The following is a 21,786-nucleotide window of genomic DNA, read 5'->3' as shown; positions in this document are numbered from 1 at the left end:
TTAAAAAAAGCCGAACAAAAAAACATCTATCTGAAATGCTTGTGTAAAGAATTAGAGGATTAAAAAGTTACTTCAGACACTAGTTTTCATCATAAAACTGCCATTACATTTATAATGAAAAGCACCAGTGGTGTTTCTCTTTGAATATTATTTAAGATTTGTATGTTTGCCACTCCTCCCTTTAAAAAGAGAGCTCAAATGTGGAAATCTCAGATCCACAAAATTAAACTCGGTATATACAATAAGCATAATCCACAGCCCAGCAAATGCAGCTGTACAGACTTATATATAATTAAAAAGTGATACAACCAGTCACCAAATTCTTATCAATACCTTAACATATTCACATTTTTAACTTGGGCTTCAGAATCTATGCTATGAGAACTGTAATAACTTCTCTCAAGTTTTTGGAGATCTAAATCCAGAAGCATCTAGCACGTGTTTTTTCTCCTCCTCCTCCTCCTCCTGTTCGGCGGACAAGGAAATCATGACTCTACCAATGCTTTGCCCAAACTCATGATCATGTCTTCACCTGAGTTGCCTACAAATACGCATATATTTGTACGTGAGGGTAATTTCATAAGAGATCTTTTAAGTGTGTGTTGGTATATACATGCAAAAAACCCTTTATAAAATTATCCCTCTAATGTATTATTGCGTCCACAGCTGTGATGAGGGCTACAAAATCTGGCCCTTGCCACAGGGTTTGAGGAAATCAAAAACTAAAAGCAAGGAAGTCATTGGGAGCCAGCCCAAGGAGAGAAAATGCTGGAAGGAGACAAGAAGAGGTAGTTTAATGGACACAGGCTGGATTCTTGTGTTTTTTTGCCTCTAAGCATGGAGAAAAGTTACTGTGGCCCTCATTGCACAGGCCCTGACTCAATATGTGGATGTGTCGGTACTGACAAATTTGGTGTGTTTGATTTTTAAGATGTCTGTGATTTTGTTAGATTTCTGAAATATTTTGTGTGCTTGTATTAAGATTTGCTGCATGGTTTATCACTTTGTTCTTAACTAGCTGTGTCTGTGAAACTAGATAGCTTGTATGGAGTCCGTTGAGCATGAAATGAAATAAAATGAAAAACTAGCCTGTCCAAAGATGATTCCCCTTTTTCTTCCTTGGCAATAATAAAAGTGGCCTTTGCAAGTATTATGCTTTTGTTACCTGGTTAGCCCTGTACAGCTTAACAGAGACCCTGTACATTATGGGCTGTTTCACTGATTAGTGCAACAGATGTTGTTTTGCTGCTGAGAAGATCTGGAGTGGATTCTCCCTTTTAATTCAGTATCTCATCAATTGGCACTGTTTGAGATGTGGTCTTATTAGAATTCTGCTGAGGGTCCCCTCAGAACGTGGTTTGAGTCATGGTGAGAGATCTTTATTGCCTCTGTTTTCCCTGGCATTCTGTGCATCACTCAATAACCTACTTCCTCCGCTTAGTGAGACAGGTCAGGTGGGCTGAGCTGCTGCTGGGTAGAAAATGGATTGGCACTGACTTGCAGGGATTGATAGGGTTGGAGATGGGTGGGATTGGGGCACAGCAAAACCCTCTTCTTTCTTTGCATTGCAGGAACATGTGGCCTCTGCCGAGCTAACCAGCTAGTTCCTCTCTCCATTGCAGATGGCGGCTCAGAGGCAGCGTGCTCTAGCCATTATGTGTCGAGTGTATGTGGGATCAATCTACTATGAGCTGGGAGAAGACACCATTCGCCAAGCCTTTGCTCCATTTGGACCTATAAAGAGTATCGATATGTCCTGGGACTCTGTGACGATGAAACACAAGGTTAGTCTTTTTAAATGATGGATCAACATTGGGGATGGGGGCACTAAATTTAGTGTTAGAATTGTGGGGGACTCCTGATATGAATTCTGAGGAGGTTCATTGGTAAGATCTTTTCTTCAGTCCTAAGAGGATGTGAGATTTTATAGTAGTACTCAAATTTTCACATAAAGTGATGTGAAAAAGTATTTCCCCTATTAGTGCATATATGTCACTCTGAATGGAACCTGAGTAAACACATTACACAGGTTTTGTAATTACTTCATTTATGTATCAATAGAAATCAAACAAAATAAAACATGGAAAAGAAAATAAGATGATACCTTTTTTATTGGACATAACTTAATACATTTCTTGATTAGCTTTCGAAGGTTGCCCTTCTTCGTCAGATCGGAAATAAGCAAATGTGCTAGCTGACAGTGTATATAAGTGAAAACATTCAAGCATAACTATGACAGTCTGACAGGGTGGGAGGATGGGGGTGGGTCGGAGGTATGCATGGGGACATCAAAGCATATCATTGATATTCTAACAGGATGGGTGTGGATAGGTGAGGGGTGGGATGATCAACAAAGACATACAGCTTTATGGTTTATAATGGGCTAGGAACCCCAGATCCTTGTTAAGTCCTTTCTGTTGGTGTTAAAATATTCAATCATTCTGACTTCAAAGGTCTTACGTTCTTGTATGATTTTAAAGTTACCTTTCAGGATTGTCACTGTGAAGTCACTGGTACAGTGTCCTGGTCCTGTAAAATGTTGACCAACAGGTGTGGGAACCCTACTGGCACCAGCATTGTTCATGTGATGTCTATGTAAATTGAATCTTGTCTTAAGCATCTGGCATCACATCACATCACATCACATGAACAATGCTGGTGCCAGTAGGGTTCCCACACCTGTTGGTCAACATTTTACAGGACCAGGACACTGTACCAGTGACTTCACAGTGAGAATCCTGAAAGGTAACTTTAAAACCATACAAGAACGTAAGACCTTTGAAGTCAGAATGATTGAATATTTTAACACCCAACAGAAAGGACTTAACAAGGATCTGGGGTTCCTAGCCCATTATAAACCATAAAGCTGTATGTCTTTGTTGATCATCCCACCCCTCACCTATCCACACCCATCCTGTTAGAATATCAATGATATGCTTTGATGTCCCCATGCATACCTCCGACCCACCCCCATCCTCCCACCCTGTCAGACTGTCATAGTAATGCTTGAATGTTTTCACTTATATACACTGTCAGCTAGCACATTTGCTTATTTCCGATCTGACGAAGAAGGGCAACCTTCGAAAGCTAATCAAGAAATGTATTAAGTTATGTCCAATAAAAAAGGTATATCTTATTTTCTTTTCCATGTTTTATTTTGTTTGATTTCTATTGATAACCTTAAGAGTGGACTAACACGGCTACCACACTCCTCTTCATTTATGTATAAATTCAACATCCATATTCTGTTGTTATTGTTTTATATATATATATATATAATAATATAATATATAGAGTCCTACCATTCAACTTGATCCTATAATTATCTTCGTTTTATGTAAATCAACTGTCCCACCCCCTCAATCCCTCTCTTCTAGCTGTCTCTGCCAGTCAGGAAAAAAAAAGTATATATGGGTGCAGGCAGCCGGCAGGACTTATAGGACAGGGCAGGAACTGGATACCAACAGGATACACACAGGGTCTAGAGTACACCAGGGAGGCTAGGCAGAATACTATACTAGGACTCTCAGACAGACAATACAACACTAGGTAGAAAGCAGGCAAGCTCAAGAACAAGGACTGAAAGCTGCAAATCTGCCACTAAAAGGGAAACACAGACAAACGGAAACTAGACAAGGAATACAGACCAGAAACAAGACTAGGAAATAAGCAATAAACCTAAGCTAATCTACACACAGACTAACTAGAATCAGATAAGGAACTCATACAAGAAACCAGACTAGGCAGAAGTGCAACAAAGCACACCAACAAACCTCAGGGCCTTAGGTGATGCAAAGGCAAACACAGAAGTTTCCAGATGGCTAATAAAGCCCATCAGCAGCTGAAGTTAAGCTGCAGGAATCACAAGTCAGCTACGGGTGCTGTTCAGGCACAAAAAATAAAAGCAAGTCTGGCAGCCCAGAAAATCTCGACTGGACTAGGCTGAAATCTGGAACGGGTGACAGTCCATAGCAGCCACCGGTTCTGGCCACCAGGGAGCGAGGTGCGTAGAGACAAGGAAACAGTCACCATTGTGACACTAGGCCACTCTTCAGGGGTGGGGTAATCACTGAGGGACCCATCCCACAATAGCCAAGCCCCCTGCAACTGGTCACAGAATGTATGACAAGGCAGAATTGGTATGTAGAGCCTCAGCTCTTTCATTAAAACTTGGGGTCCATGGGTGAATTTTAGCAGACAGCAGAAAAGGTGCCGGTACTCAGTACCCCCAAAGTACCCCCTCAAAAAAGCCCTGGTACTAAGCCACCTAGATTACTGCAATGCAATCTATGCCAGATGCAAAGAACAAATCATTAAGAAACTCCAAATTGCTCAAAACACAGCAGCCAGACTCATTTTTGGAAAAACAAAATACGAACGCGCCAAACCCCGTAAGAGAAAAATTACACTGGCTCCCACTTAACGTATTACGTTCAAAATCTGCACCCTGGTACACAAAATCATTCACAGCGAAGCTCCAATCTACATGACAGACCTCATAGACTTACCAACCAGGAACACAAAAAGGTCAGCACGAACATTCCTGAACCTCCACTACCCTAGCTGCAAAGGACTAAAATATAAATCAGCATACTCATCCAGCTTCTCATACTTAAGCACGCAATTATGGAAAGCACTACCAAACGCCATAAGATCAATATATGAGCTAATAAACTTCCGAAAATTACTAAAAACCAACCTGTTCAAAAAGGCATACCACCACAGTACTTATCAGACAAGGAAACCGATACTTGAGATAGACAAAATGAACTTTCAATACTTGACTACTTACCTACACTGTCAATTACTGAACTTTAACGCAATACCACTTGGTTTCTTACCCCGGTAAAAAATCTTTAACACTTGACTGCTTAATTTAGTTTGTCTTGTACAAACTTTACTACAATACCACTATGCATTTCTTGATCCGGAACTGGTGATCGCCATTACGGAATACTGTAAGCCACACAGCCTGCAAATAGGTGGGAAAATGTGGGATACAAATGCAACAAATATATATATATATATATATATATATATATATATATATATATATATTTGTTGCATTTGTATATATATATATATATAAAACCCGGTACAGAGTCTAATATTTGAACTCTCAATCGTTCCATCATCAAAAGGCTGATCATCTCCGACCTCCAATGTGTCAAAAAAAAGGGCCTCTGTCAACATCAAGCAGAGCAAGATAACATCTGCTGCCCATAAGCATAGTCTGTTTAAAAAAAACCCTTAAAGCCTTTTTGGAAGAAGGTGCGCAACAGAAAAAACATCAAAACAACTCCTAGAGTTCAGTCGCAAGGTTACATTCTGCAGTTGTTACATTTGCAGCCAGACCATTCCAGAAATGTCGTATTTTAGGGCAATGCCAAAACATATGGCCCAAGGTTGCAGCAGGCATTAAATATTTCAAACAGTTATCTGGAAATTGCTTCATTTATTTAAGGAACAAAGTTATCCAACACCTATATCACCTATGTGAAAAAGTAACTGCCCCTAAACTTAATAACTGGTTGCACCACCTTTAGTAGCCATAATTGCAACCAAAAGCTTCCTGTGTTTTGAATCCTCCATTGCTGTTGAGGATTCTTAGCTTGCTCTTCCTTGTCGTCATACCAGACCAGTCCAGACTAATGGGTTATGTCCATCTACCAGTGAAAGGAGGCAAAGAAAAAGAATAGTTCTTGTGAATCTCCCCTTGGTATCATGCAGCATGGAATGTTCAATATTTTATTCTGTCTCCAAGCAGATGGTTGATCGACAGTGCAGCTCCTGTAGTGCTTTTTAGCAACTTCCAAGAGGTTTCCTCTTGGATGATAGTAACTCCTTTAATTATTAACATGCTGGATGAAGCTTGGACACCCTCCCCCCCCTCGCTCTTAGTGGTCTTGAGGATTTTTGGGAGGTTATTACCAACCTTCAATTTGGTGTGTGAGAGGAAGTATTTTCTAATGGCAGGTATCCTACTTCACTAGCTTCTTCCTTCACATGGTAAGTACTGTTGCTGGTCTCCCTTCCTAGTTGGTTTTTCATGGTGCCAGGAACAGCACAAACTCAATTTGTGTAATTCTCCCTCTGTGCCTCATTATTTGTGAGGTGTTTTTCTTTCGCTCTATTTATTTAATCTATTTTCAGTACTTGATATAGCTCAAGTGATCCCTGAGGCAACTATGCGGTTTACAACTTCTACTGCAGGTACTTCGCACTGTCCCTAATGTGCTCACAATCTAAGCTGTATATTGTACCTGGTTGGAGGTTCTCATTGTCTTCTTATTCACTGCTTCAATCACTAGACAGTGTTTCCCTTCCCATGCTACGCTCACGCAGTGGTTGTGGGTGCTTGGGTGTGTCTCTTACTCTCTCTGTGGGTTCTCTTACACCCTTCCCTCTAGCCAGTTGACGGCTCTTATGGAGTTCTACTGCCTTTCTCCATTTACAGTATGTTTTTCCTTCCTTTCAGTGGTAACTTATTGTTCTGTCTTAGTGGTCGCCTCATGCCAGCTCTCCCTGGTTTCTGGAGGCCTCCGTCTACTGCCTGTAGTGCAGAGGGTAGTTCTGGGATTGCTAGTTTTGAATTATTTTTTCTGTTATCTGCTGGACATTGCACCATTCTGACTCTGCTCCCAGGCTTGAGTTGTTTTCTCTATCAGCCTAATTTGGCGGGTTTTGCACTTTTGTTGTTTACCAGCCTACGCTGTAATTTATATATTCCCTCCCTTCTTGCCATGCATATTATTGGGGTATACCTTCTAGCGTTCATCTTGGGCCTCACTCTCCTTTGCAAGTGGTGGATTTGTTTGTTTCTTCATTGCCTTCCTGATTATGGTTTGAGCAAATGCCTAAGACATTTTTTTGTTTTAGGCTCAGGCTCTTTTGCAGCCTTCTCAGTTTCCTCTCGGGGTGTCTGCTTCCTTGTACATGGTGCTTTTTCTTGTTACAGGAAGCACTTCATGTTGTGCATCAGTGATGCTTGGTGCATTTTTTCTGTACAGTTGCGGAATGCTAGCCTTGATTCGCTTTGCCTGCACAATTTCTTCTTGACTGCTTTCTGAGTTTCTTGTTGATTGGCACAGCTCCTGTGCCGAGATATCTAAGTAAATTTGCCTGGGTTACCATTGGTATGCCATTTCTGTGTTCTTAGTGACTGTCAGTCTCCTATGACAAGATGTTTATTTTTCTCCGTAGGACCATTAACATTTGTTCCTGCTCTGCAGTTTTGACTGTATGTTTTCTGCATTTCAGTATATGGAACTTAGATCCATCCCTGACTGAATATAGCCTGCAGTCCCATCCTCGAACTGTGCGCCTATCATTTTTGCACATGATGACTGCATCAATGTAGATAGAGCTTGGCCCTCTCTTGGATGGTACAGCATCATTTGGTTTGTGAGGGGAGAGTGTGACTACATCCTTAATAGAGAGCATAACTCTGTCTTACTTGTAGAGCACAGCTCCGCCTTTCAATGTTGTACATGGCGTCATCTCTGAATCTCAAGCGCAGCTCCATCTTTGAATGTTGAACTCATCTCCATCTCTGAAGTTGGGGCACAGCTTCTATACTTGTTGTGCCTAGCTTTGATTTTGAATCTCCAACATGGGACCATTTCTGCATGCCGAGCACCGCTCCCTTTCTGATATTTCAGTGCATCTCCAAATCTGAAAGTTGTTTGCAACTCCGAGTATAGCTTCATCTTTAATTGTTGTACTCAGCTCCATCTCTATGGGTTGCAAATGGCTCGGTGCCAGATGGTAGAACCTGGCTCTGTCTCTGTGGGTCTGGTATTGTTCCTTCTCTGCTTGGCAAGAACTGCTTCCTCTCCGGTTCTCGAGCAGGGGCCCATCTCTGGTTATTACGCACAAACCCGTTTATGGGTGTGGAACATACTTCCAGCTCTGGCATAGTGCACAATCCTTATCTAGATGTGTATCTCCTCTGTTTCTCTGTTTGTGGAACACAATTCCTCTTGGTTGTGCGCATTCTCCATCTGTATTGGTGGAGCATAGTTCCATTATGGGATGTTCAGCGCAGTTGAATCTCTGGATGTACAGCACATTTCTTCGCTGCATGTAGATCTCTTCTCCTTGGACTGTCAAGTGCTGAACCATCTCTGGAGTGCAAGTGCAGATCAGTCTCCTATGAATTCAGTGTGCAGCCCTTCTCATTCTGTGGCCTTCTGTGCCTCTAGAGTGTACCTCCTTGTTGAGCTATTCTGTCTCACCATCTCCGGCACTACAATCCACATTTCTGAAAACCTGAAAATCCTTGGAGTGACACTAGACAGCCACCTCTCCCTCGACAATCATGCCACATCCACCACAAAGAAAATGTTCACAATCATGTGGATATTGAAACGCGTAAAACCATATCTACCCCAGAAAACATTCCAGAATTTAGTGCAATCCACGGTACTTACCCATGCTGATTACTGCAAAGCCTATGTCTTAAATAAAACTTCAGACCGCCCAAAATACAGCAGCAAGACTCATCTTTGGCAGATCACGTTTTGATAGTGCAACTCCTCTCCGTGCAAGACTGCACTGGCTCCCAATCAAAGAACGTATCAATTTCAAAGCCCAGACTTTAATCCACAAGATAATACACGGAGAATCTCCGAACTATATGATAAATCTGGTCGACCTTCCAGCAAGAAACATGTCTGTATCCTCACGAAAGTACCTCAACCTGCACTACCCCAGCTGTAACGGTCTCAAGTACAAAACTTATTATGGATCCAATTTCTCCTTCCTGGGCAGCTGTCAATGGAACGCTCTCCCAAGACCTATCCGAGCAATCCATGACCACCTACCATTCAAAAAAGCACTAAAAACCCATCTATTCAAACAAGCCTACCCAAAAGACCCAGATTAATCTCATGAACCCATCTACCTTACATATACTGAAGAGAAAACGACATTGTCCCAGAATCTATCTCCTCTCTCTATCACCTGTCTCTACCTACCTACCCATCCATTTACTACCCATCCATCCTTCTATTATGTTATACTTAATTTCCTACTTTATATAACAAAATTCTGTGTTACCTATTACTATGTAAGCTGCATTGAGCTTGCTTTTAGTGGGAAAGTGCAGGATACAAATATAAATAAATAAATAACTCTGCTCCATCTTTGCAGGAGAAGCTTTGCTCCATCTCTGATTTTGAACAACAGTTCCCTTTTCTGGAAATGGATTAGATCTAGGACACTTGGTATATGCCACATAGTTCCGTCTTTGAGAGTGGTTTCCATTTCCATCTCTCAGTATGGAGTGTGGCTACCTTTGAGATATGGGCTTTGCAGCTCTATCTCTGAAACAAAACAAGGCTCTGTATTGGTGTGCAGACCTTTAGCTTTAACTGTGGGAACTTCCTCATATTTGTTTGTGGAGCTCGGCTCCATCTTTGCTGGTAAGCTCATATCTCCATGCTTTGTTGAGGCTCAGTTCTGTCATTGTAGCTGTGGCAGGGAATTTCTCTGTCTTGAACTGAGGTTGTCCTCTTTGGAATGGCCTTACCCCTTCTCCATCTGCAGGACATATCACTGATGCTCTTGAGCCTAGCTTTTCTTTCCTAATGGGAGGCGGCTACTCCTTCCTTTCCATGTTCACTGGTGTTTAATCTTACTGACTCTGCTGTCACTTGGCCACCTGCCTCAAGAATCTGGGTAGGATATTGAGAGCTCCATTGCCTTCAATCTTTCTTAATCTCCTCTGATGGCTAGCATTTTCAGAGTCTTTGGTAGTTGGAACTATTTCTGGAACGCTTATGTCTTGTGTCTTGCGGTTGGTGTCTTCTTGATACCACCAGTGGTCACAAATGTAGTTGCATTTGCAGGTTTATACTATGTAGTTTTAACTTTAGCCCAGTTGGATTGTTTTTCCTGGAATCTTTTTGTGTTATTTTGCATGGTTTTCAATTGGTCGAGGGGAACTTGTGGATACCCAATCTCTGGGCTGACTACCAGGGAGGGTGTTTTCCTACTCCTCGGGGCTTAGCGTCTTATACTCCCTTCATTAAGACGTCGGAAGACTACATTTTGTATTTTCCATTCTTGGGGCTTGGAGATGATTCCACCTAGAGTTGCTTATATTTCAGCCATTGATGTTCTTCCCTTTTGCTTACATCTCCGGCACTCTCAGAAATTCCATTGGATTCTCATGGTATTATCTTTGGTTCCTTTTTTGGATGTGAAAGAGAAAGTTATTTCTCTACAGAGTGGATTTGCTGCTTCCTATTCTCATCTGAGAAGTGTGCCTCCTGACATGCTGGATTTTTGCTTCTTCTTTCTCATTCTCTTCAGTTCCTTGTCTGGGCCTACTACCTTAGTCTTCTACTGGTCCTTCTAGGTTGGGCTTGTTTAGCTCGATGTCTGTTGCTTCAGGCCATTACATTTTTTTTTGTTACATTTGTACCCCATGCTTTCCCACTCATGGCAGGCTCAGTGCGGCTTACATGGGGCAATGGAGGGTTAAGTGACTTGCCTAGAGTCACAAGGAGCTGCCTGTACCTGAAGTGGGAATCGAACTCAGTTCCTCAGTTCCCCAGGACCAAAGTCCACCACCCTAACCACTAGGCCACTTCTCCAGCATTTGGTTTACCTTGTTGCTCTCTAGTACTCTGGATTTACCACATCCTGAGACTTTTCAGGCATCATGGCCCTCTGTTCTTCAGTTTTTCATTTACTGTGGTCTGGTTCGCAGGTGTAACATTTGCGGCCTTCCACATCGGTTTCTGCCTCGTTCTCGATGTACGTTCTCTTTGGGGTATGTTCTTTGGCAATGATTTCCAACTGTCATTTCTTTTTTGTGTCAGATTTTCTGATTTTTTCTTGGGTTGGGGTTCTCTAGCTATTCTACCTTTGGCTTTCACATATAAGAGAACTCGTTTTTTTTCTTCTTCTGCATCTGTATCAGCTACGCCACCCCCCCCCCCCCCCCCCCCCCCCTCCACATGGATACTGCTTTGCTACATTCCATTAGTGTGGACTGGTCTGGTATGACAACAAGGAAGCTAAAATTATGTCTTCTTATCTGATAATTTTCTTTCCTTTAGTCCTACCAGTTCAGACACCCACCCACTTTATCTGTTGATTCCTTCTGTCATGTGGCATACCGTTCCCTCAATATCCTGGGAGGAGATTTTGTCATTCTCTTTACAGATATTTTTCTCTGGGTTCACTCCATCACTTCTACAGCATAAGTGAAATACCTGTATGCCATTTTTTGCAATTATTGGCTGAACAAGACAGATGGTATCAAGTTTTCATTCTGGCCACTAACTGGGTCAGAGGTACCACTGTTTGGCTAAACAAAATACTGAACATTCCAGGCTGTATGATACCCTTAAGGGGTGATTTACAAGAGCTATTTCTTTTCTCTGTGCCCTTCTGCTGGTAGATGGACATAATCCATTAGTCTGGACTGGTCTGGTAGGACTAAAGGAAAGAAAATGATCAGGTAAGACATTTTTCCTTCTTTGCAGAATCTTTGCTTATTTCAGGTCTTGCCACTGTGTCTCTGTTGGGTTTAAGTCAGGACTTTGACTTAGGCTGATCCAAAACTTTAATTTTGATTTTCCTACCATTCAGATATAGACTTTCTTTTTTTGTTGTGGATTGTTGTCTTGCTGGATAACCCAGTTATGTTTGAGCTTTAGCTCACAAATAGGTGACTGGATATTCTCCTTGAGAATTTTCTGGTACATTGCAGAATTCATGGTTCCTTCTATAATGGCAAGTTTTCTAGGTTCTGAAGCAGCAAAGTATCCCCACAAAATCACACTACCACCACCATATTTGACTGCTGGTATGTTTTTACTGTGGAGTGCTGTTTTTGCTTTATTCCAAACATAATGGGGCCTGTGTTTTCAAAAAGTTCCACTTTTGACTCATCTGTCCATAGAACATTATTCCAAAAGTCTTTGGGATCATCCAGGTTTGTTTCTGCAAATGTGAGACAAGCATTGATGTGATTGTTGGATGGCAGCAGTTTTCAACTTGCTACTCTCCCATGAATCCCATTCTTGCCCAGTCTCTTCCTTATTGTGAAGTCATGAACACTGACCTTAGCTGAGGCTAGAGAGGCCTGCAGTTCTTAGGAGGATGATCGGGGATTTTTGTGACATCCCAGGGTAATTTTGGCAGGCCGCCACTATTAGAAAATTCATGATTGATTAGTCCTCTTCATTGAGAGAATAATGTCTTTTGCTGTGATTTGGTGGAGTCCCAGAACTTTAGAAATGGCTTTGTCATCCTTTCCAGACTGATATATTTCAATAACTTTTTTTTTCTCATCTCACTGAAATTTCCTCTGATAGTGGCATAGCATTCTTCTAGAAACTTTGTGGTGACTTCTTCACTTTCATGGTAAGGTTCAATATATGTTGTGATTTAGATTCAAGAGGACTGGCTGCAGTCAAGCCTGACTGCATTCAATCAACTGAATTTAATTATCAATTAAATTTGGTCAATTGGTTGATTAAGTTAAAAAGAGAAAGGGGGCAATTACTTTTTACATGAGTGATTATAGGTGTTGGTTAACTTGTATTCCTTAAATAAATGAAGTAATAGTTATAAAAACTGTAAGAGTGGGCAATTAACGCATTATCTCTGTGATACTTTGTACCCATACATTGTAAGCCGCACTGAACCTGCTATCGAGTGGGAAAGAGCGGGGTATAAATGCTACAAATAAATTAATACCCCCCAAGTTTACCTTTACAGCAGGGCTCGGAGCTCTGCTTAGCATCCCAATCCCAGGTTTTCTATTTCTTCCCCCCCCAATATGTTAACTTTTACAACTGAGCTCTGGACTTTTTCTCCTTCCTTGCTGCCTCAAAGTCTTTGTCTTCCCCCGTACAGCCGGGCTGTGCAGATACTTGAGACACGCCGTGCAGGAAGTTGAGGAAGTCTCATGGGGTTTGAAATTGCATGACTTCCCAACTTCCTGCATGGTGCAGCTCAAATATCTGCAGAGCCTGGCCGACACTGTGCAGTGGAAGACAGACTTTGAGGCAGCGAGGATGGAGAAAAGGTCCAGAGCTCATCTATAAAGGTGAATGTGGGGATGAGAGAAACTGGGACAGGGATGCTGAGCTGAGCAGAGCCCCACGATAGACATGCTCCTTTCCATGATCCTGTCCCTCATACGCCTGATGGGGCCAGTGGTGATCGGCGTCTTGCTGGTCTTCATACTCGGTCTGTAGAGCGTTATTTGGGTGGAGGAGCTGTGTGGGGTGCAGGGCCCAGGAGCCAAGGCTCACTGCAGCAGGGAGCAGGCTGGAACGCAGCCAGGAAGCCAAACTCTTTAGAGGTAAACACAAGGGGAGTTGAGAGAGAAATCAGGTGAAGGCTGGGGAGGCTCAACAAATGAATAAAAAGAAAAGAACAAAAAAGAAAAAAATTACACAGAAATGAAAAAACAGGAATAGGTTATAACAATGTCTGAAAAAACATCACTTTGTGCTGCTTTTTTCAATTTTGCTTGAAACTTTCCCCCTCTTTTATCAAGCCACTTATCAATGCGTTCATTTGTGTCAATAGTATGCGTCTAAGGCCTCTTGCTGCTCCCCAGTCAAAGCAAGGGACAAGCTTTTGATTGGCTCCAGGAGAGCATAGCTGCAGTAAAAGTGTCCATACCAGATGACTTGTTGATTAGGGGGAGCCTAAAATTTTTCACCAAAGGTGGCCTCTTATAACCTCCTACCAGTGGGTTCTTCAAATAGTCCATCTCGGATACGCCGTCAGTTGGCATCTCAAACCTCCAAATTGCCCACCGAGAGCTCCTTCATTCAGCTTTCAGCACAGGCAGGTACTTGCAGAGGAACTCTTCGCCCTTCTAAAGGCCCATACGGTCGAACCCATTCCACCAGGGGAAGAAGGGCAGAGATTCTGTTCCAGGTACTTCCTTATGCAGAAGAAGACAGGGGGGGGGGGGGGGGGGATGCAACCTATCCTAGACCTGAGGGCCCTGAACAAATTTCTAGTCCGAGAAAACTTCAGGATGGTTTTCCCTGGGCACCTTTCTCCCAGTGATTCATAATACTGATGGGCAATGCTCTCTTGTAGTATCAAGCCAGGGGGAGTCTAGAAGATGTCATTCAAGTGTCCCCAGAGCTTGTACGCTCTCTTCAGTAGTTGACAATTCGATCCAGTTTGACTGTGGGACTCATTCCAAATTCCTCAGCCACAAAAAGTGCTGACGACAGATTCATCTCTCCTGGGATTGGGAGCTCGTGTAGATGGGCTTCACACTGAAGGAGCTTGGTCCTCCCAGGAGTAGTGGAGGAGTGGCCTAGTGGTTTGAGGTGGTGGACTTTGGTCCTGGGGAACTGAGGAACTGAGTTCGATTCCCACTTCAGGCACAGGCAGCTCCTTGTGACTCTGGGCAAGTCATTTAACCCTCCATTGCCCCAGGTACAAATAAGTACCTGTATACAATATGTAAGCCGCATTGAGCCTGCCATGAGTGGGAAAGCGCGGGGTACAAATGTAACAAAAATAAAATAAAAATAAGCAAATTTTTAAATATACCTCCTGGTGCTTCGGGCGATCTGGAATGCTGTAAAGGCTTTCAAAGATCGGCTATCTCATCATATTATTCTCATTCAAACAGACAATCAGATTGCAGTGTATTACACCCAGGCAGGGGGGCACCGGATCACGCCCTCTGTGTCAGGAGGCGTCCGGATGTGGCATTGGGCTCGCCAACATGGCATGTTCCTTCGAGCCATTTATTTGGTGGGCACAAACAACACCCTGGCCAATGGTGAGCAGGGTAATGCAACCGCATGAGTGTTCTCTCAGTATGGGCATAGCCTGCAAGAGCTTCCAAGCGTGAGGCACCCCCTCGGTAGAACTTTTTGTCACTCAGATCAACCACAAGGTCCCTCAGTTCTGTACCAGACTTCAGGCTCACTGCAGACTAGCATCAGATGCCTTCCTCCTCAATTGGGGGATAGGTCTTCTGTATGCCTATCCTCTGATACCTCTAGTGGGAAAAACTTTGTTGAAACTCAAGCAAGACCCCAGAACCATGATTCTGATCACGCCGTACTGGACAAGGTAGATATGGTTCCCTTTTCTTCTGAAATTATACTCAAAAGAGTGTTTTCCGACCCTCATCACTCAGAACGAGGGATCACTTCTACATCCCAACCTCTATTCTCTGTCTCTCACAGCTTGGATGTGACCCTGAATTACTCTAGGCTGGTGATCATGGGAGACTTCAATCTACACATCAAAACCCCAGATACCACCACAGCTGCCTTTCTGGACACGATGACAGCACTAGGATTTACACAGGTGATCAATTCTCCAACCAACGAAAAGGGTCACATACTAGATGTGGTATTCTACAAAGGGGTGGATATGCCAGAATTCTGGAATAGCAGTATTGAAATAACATCCCTATCATGGTCAGACCATTTTCTAATTAAATTCTCTCTAAGTGACCACCTGAAACAAATGGCACCTCCCAGGGTTTGGAAGGCGATCAGAGACGAAAGAAAGCTGACTGCTGAAAATTTCCTAGAGGCCTTGGACTATCCAGATGTAGATGAAAAGACAACAGTGTCAGAACAAGTTGACATCTGGAATACATACTTAGCCAAGACCTTAGAGAAAACAGCACCACTAAAAAAGGTCTTATGCCCCACTCACAAACGCTTACCTTGGTTTTCATCAGAACCTACACTGGCTCCCACTGAAAGAACGCACCACATTCAAGATATGCACGATTGTTCATAAAATCATTCATGGAGACGCCCCTACCTACATGCTAGATCTCGTGGACCTCCCACCCAGAAATGCTAAACGATCCTCCCAAACCTTTCTCATCCTACACTTCCCCAGTTGCAAAGGGGTCAAATACAAATTAACACATACGTCCAGCTTCTCCTACATAAGCACGAAGATGTGGAATGCACTACCAACTCACTTGAAAACGATCAACGAACTAAGTAGCTTCCGCAAAGCCTTGAAAACCTATCTCTTTATCAAAGCCTACCACGAAAATCCATAATGAATAGAACACAACCCTTACACTCCTTTATTCAGAATGTCTCACTGACCCTCCTGTCTTCGATTACCCCTTTGTAACACCAATTGTATTTCTCCTCTGTTACGGCGATGCCATAACAGATTTCTGTATGCCACATTGAGCCTGCAAATAGGTGGGAAAATGGGGGATACAAGCGCAATAAATAATAACTTTTGATCCTTAAACGCAAAGGACGAAAACTGGAAAGGAGATGACACAAATCTCACCTGGATGAAGACAGTCCAAACTGCAGGAAGCACGTGGCAAGTACCGCCAAGCCTTAACAGCAACCAAAAAACAGTATTTCTCTCAATGCATTGCACAGGCTGCCAATTCAATTAAGCAGCTGTTCAGTATAGTACAGCCTACTGCAACCCCCACAACAGAACCAGTCTGCCCAGTCTAAACTGAACTGCAATGATTTTGCTGCATACTTTGCCAACAAAATTAAGAGTCTCCACCAGGATTTACAGGCAATCCCACCCAGTGCCCAACCAGTCAACCAGGAGTGCACAAACTCGCCCCCTCCTAACAGAGACAGATTGAACACTTTCAACCCAATGATAGAGGAGAGCCTTGATAAAATCCTAAGAGACCTTCAACCAACTATCTGCTCCCTTGATCCCTGCCCATCAAAGATAGTTCAGCAGGCAAGTATGGGCCTTATAGAAGGCGCCATAAAAATTGTGAACACCTCTCTTTCTAATGGGCAACTACCAACAGCATTAAAAAGGCCAGTGGTTCACCCTGTGCTGAAGAAAAACAACTTTGACCAGGACAAACTTAAAAGTTACAAGCCAGTATCCAACATCCCGTTTCTAGGGAAACTCTTAGAACATACAGTCTGTATTCAACTTAATGAATGGCTAGAAAAGAGTAACTGACTAGATCCATGTCAATCTGGATTCGGACCCGGTTATGGGACAGAAACAGTCCTCGTATCCTTGCTAGATGATCTTCACAGAAACCGAGACAAGGGATTCGCCTCGATGTTAGTACTGCTAGATTTGTCAGCAGCTTTTGACACCGTGGATCATGATATCGTGCTAGCACGACTGGCAGAAACAGGTATCAATGGAACAGTACTTGCCTGGTTCAGATCCTATCTATCAGACAGGCAACAATCCATAGTGTTTGGCAGCAACTCATCACCACCATGCACACTGACCTGCGGGGTACCACAAGGATCGATACTGTCACCTATTCTGTTCAATATCTACCTCAAGCCACTAGCTGAGCTGATTCGGTCAATGGACACTCAGTTCTACATCTATGCGGATGATGTGCAGCTACTCATAGCCATTGAACCTGACTTACCTACAGTCTTGAAGAAACTGATTACCTGTCTAACATCAATTCAAGAATGGGCTAAACACAACAAACTTTGTCTGCACCCAAGTAAAACTGAGCTGCTCTGGGTCCCTAACACAAGTGGATACATACCTGACATCAAAATCCCTTTTGGGAAGTATGAACTCCCCATCAAATCACAAGTCAGGAACCTTGGAATACAGTTAGATTCAACACTTACTCTGATTCCCCAAATCCAAGCAACCTTCAAGAGCTGCTTCTACTATTTGCTACGTTGCCTCTCTCCTTACATCGAGAAGGTAAATCTTATCCCAGTTGTGCATGCTATGGTAACATCAAGACTGGATTACTGCAATGCACTATACAATGGTCTGACTACAAAGAGCCTGCACGAGCTCCAGTTGATTCAGAATGCAGCAGCAAGACTCATAGAAGGTTGCAAGCGATGTGACCACATCACACCATTTTTACAAAAACTTCATTGGCTACCAGTACAATACAGGGCTAAATTTAAAACTCTATGCCTGATCTTCAAGACTCTGAAAGGAAATGGCCCTGAGTATCTGAAGAATAGTATGATCCTCCACACACTGCCAAGGACACTAAGGTCCTCCCAAGGACTTCCACTAACTACACCCTCTCCAAAAGACATATAATGTGATACAAGTAAGCGAGCCTTCTCCGGAGTAGCCCCCACACTCTGGAATGCACTGCCTGAAAGGCTCCGCTTAACACGAGACTATCTCTACTTCAGGAAGCAGGTGAAAGCTTGGCTCTTCAAGCCTTTAACGGAAGAAGTAACTAACTTGTTAGTCTGACTCACACACACGGGGATTGACGCCGGCTACACATACTGCAGCGGGACTTGTTTATCCTCTCCTACCCTAGCTGAGATAAAATTTAACCATCTCTCTGACCGCATGTGCAACTTTATTCAAATAAAACACCTTACTTTCTAATTCTTCCTACTTTCTTACCCATCTATATGTTACAACTTTGCCTTACCCTTCACTACCAATTATAATGTTCTATTACATATTGTGTTGTCATTGCAAGTAGTACACCATGCCATACTTTGTATTGTTAGTTTAATATTTTTACTGCTGTTGGAGTTCCCCAGGGATCTGTCCTTGGACCCCTTCTTTTCTCAATTTACACCTCTTCCCTGGGCTCACTGATCTCATCCCATGGGTTCCAGTATCATCTTTATGCTGATGACACCCAGCTGTATCTCTCCACATCAGACATCACTGTGGAGACCCAGGCCAAGGTATCGGCCTGCTTATCCGACATTGCTGCTTGGATGTCCAACCGCCACCTGAAACTGAACATGGCCAAGACCGAGCTTATCGTCTTTCCACCAAAACCCACTTCTCCTCTTCCTCCGCTCGTGATCTCAGTTGATAACACCCTCATCCTCCCCGTCTCATCTGCCCGCAACCTCGGAGTCATCTTCGACTCCTCCCTCTCCAACAAACAGCCAAGACCTGTCGCTTCTTCCTCTTTAACATCAGCAAGATTCACCCTTACCTCTCTGAGCACACCACCCGAACTCTCATCCAAGCTCTCATCACCTCTCGCCTTGACTACTGCAACCTACTCCTCACTGGCCTCCCTCTTAACCATCTATCCCCCCTTCAATCAGTTCAGAACTCCGCTGCACGCCTTATATTCCGCTTGAACCAATATACTCATATCACCCCTCTCCTCAGGTCACTTCACTGGCTTCTGATCAGATACCGCATACAGTTCAAGCTTCTCCTTCTTACCTACAAATGCACTCAGTCTGCAGCCCCTCATTACCTCTCTACCCTCATCTCCCCTTATGTTCCCGCCCGAAACCTCCGCTCACAGGACAAATCCCTCCTCTCAGCACCCTTCTCCACCACCGCCAATTCCAGGCTCCGCCCATTCTGCCTTGCATCACCTTACGCATGGATTAAACTTCCTGAACCCCTACACCAAGCCCCCTCCCTACCCATGTTCAAATCATTGCTCAAAGCCCACCTCTTCAATATTGCTTTCGGCACCTAACCTTTATACCTTATACCTTTCATGTAATCGTGAACGCCCCAAATTGACTACCCCTACTTGACTGACTGTACATTTGTCCATTAGATTGTAAGCTCTTTGAGCAGGGATTGTCCTTCTGTGTTAAAATTGTACAGCGCTGCGTAACCCTGGTAGCGCTTTAGAAATGTTAAATAGTAGTAGTAGTAATTGCCTATTGCTCATATTTGATCTTACTGTACACCGCCTTGAGTGAATTCCTTCAAAAAAGGCGGTAAATAAATTTGCTTCCTTGGGTCTTTTGGAGAGTGTCTCTGAAGTCTTCCTGGCTTCCAGGAAAGATTCCACTATGAGGTGTTACTCTTTTAAATGGAGGAGGTTTGCCATCTGTTATGAGAGCAGGGCCCTAGATCCCCTTACTTGCTTTACACAGACCCTGCTTGAATACCTTCTACACTTGTCAGAGTCCATTATTTCTGTCTCCAGATGAGGAGCACATGGTGTTCTGGAGGTCAGCATGTTGAGTCATTAAGGTTAGCAAGATTGGTGTCCTTTTGTCAAATACTCTTAGGTTTTTCAGTTCTTGAAGGACCTAGAGAAATGGCTTACTAGCTAATATTCCCTCTAGCCTCAACGCTTCTGATTTTTGCAACTTTTCCTCTAAAATTTCATCTTTAAAATCTTCATTCCCCTCTGCATCCACAGACCTGTTACTTTCCCCAACCTGTTCATCCTCTGAGCCTGAGTCCTCCTCTTTTCCCTTGTTCCAAGCTCAACATTCCATTGTTAACCTCTTTTACCAAGCTCATCTCATCCTCTAGGCAGACTACCTGCTCCCTCGATCCAGTCCCTTCCCCTTGGTTAAAAATTGCTGCATATGGCCTTGCTTTGCTGTCCCTTTTCATGATCAGCAGTGGTCTTTCTGCTGGTTTTCTCCCCTCTGCTTAGAGGTTGATCTTCTCAACCTGCAAACATACAGACCCATCTCCAGTCTTCCATATCTCTGTGAGCTCGCTGAAAGGATCATTTTCTTACAACTTCGCCAACATGCAGAGGCATTGCTTGTCCTCCATACCCCTGCCATTTGGGATTCAGACTGGGACATAGCCTGGAAACCCTAATTGCATACTTTATTAACAGTCTTTATTCTGCTTTTGGCACCAGTAAAGAGTCCCTTGTCCTTTGACTACGGCCTTTGAACTCATTGATCACAACATGCTGCTGTCCAGACTCATGCCATTGGCATCTGGTGTCTCCGGAATAGTTTTCTGTTGGTTTGCTTCTTTTGTTTCTGATCAGGTTTTCATGATGTCCCTGCCCTTTTTTTTTTTTAAACTATACTTCCTTATCCTTTGTTAATGTAGCTTACCCTAATGTTCAGTCTTGGCCTCCCTGTTCTTTAATATGTTTCTCAGTCCCTTTGCATCTCTAATCCAAGATTTCTCTATCTTGACTTACTTTATTCCAGTGATGTGCTCCATGACACCTATACCCCAATTTGGCTGCCCTTCACTTGGTTCAGTTTGGTCACGGACTGGCTGCGCTCACATCACCTCTTCTCAATCCTTCTAAAACCATTGCTTCCTGTATAACTATTTGTTCTTTGCATCTATCACTAAAGCCTTCTATCCAGGGGACCCCTCTTATAGATTCCTTCAAATACCTTGTGGTTTACTTAAACTTTCAGCTTGCTTTTAACTCCCATGTGGCTTCAGTAGTTAAATCTAGTTTCTTGGCCCTATAATAAATTTGAACTGTCCACAACTAACTTGATGACACCTTCTGTGCAACTTTGCTTTATGCCTTTGTTTCACCATGCCTCAATTACTGCAACATTATCTGTGCAGGTCTCATTAAAGTTCTGCTGAAAAGTCTGCAGCTGGTCTGAAACACTTCTGTCAGACTCTTAACTCAAGCTGGCTGTTTTTGCCATGCCACTCTCCTTCCAGTCTTAAAGAATCCATCACAAAATTCTAACACTGACCCACAAAGTCATCCATATAGGGCCCCCTCTTATCTCATTTTATTGTTTGTACCCTACACTCCTTGTAGATTTCTCCAGTCTGTTTCTGAGCACCATCTCCTCCACTCCTTCAGTTTGCCTGTCACATCTTGATTCTGTGAGACAAAGCACTGTTTTTCACGCTGCCCGTTATCCTTGGAATGCTCTTGGTCATTCTTGTCGATCCAAATGTTCCTACCTGAAATTTAAAGTGGCTTAAAAATTCCAGTTCTTTTCCCAGGCCTTCTAGATGTTGCAGACACGGTAGGCCCACGTTCTGGTCACAGTTCCTTCCCCTATTCTCACACTCTTACATCCTGTTCTCTTTTGTTCCACTTTCTTATTTGACTTTTAGTTCTTTTCCTTTTTTCAGATTTTAATTGATTGTAACCTGCTTTGATTGCTTTGT

General features: G+C 43.2%; 1 protein-coding gene across 1 annotated transcript in view; it reads left to right on the top strand.

Moving 5' to 3' along the window:
• The window catches only part of PUF60 (poly(U) binding splicing factor 60), a 303,002-nt gene that overhangs the window by 186,755 nt on the left and 94,461 nt on the right, over positions 1 to 21,786 (top strand). Inside the window, exon 5 of the mRNA XM_030220385.1 lies at positions 1,623 to 1,784. Coding sequence (XP_030076245.1) covers positions 1,623 to 1,784 — 162 coding nt within the window. The remainder of the gene's footprint in view (positions 1 to 1,622; positions 1,785 to 21,786) is intronic.

Source organism: Microcaecilia unicolor, chromosome 1 (assembly GCF_901765095.1).
Source record: "Microcaecilia unicolor chromosome 1, aMicUni1.1, whole genome shotgun sequence".
NCBI classification, from domain to species: domain Eukaryota; kingdom Metazoa; phylum Chordata; class Amphibia; order Gymnophiona; family Siphonopidae; genus Microcaecilia; species Microcaecilia unicolor.
Note: the sequence above shows the minus strand (reverse complement) of the source record. Positions and strands in the feature narration are given on the sequence as shown.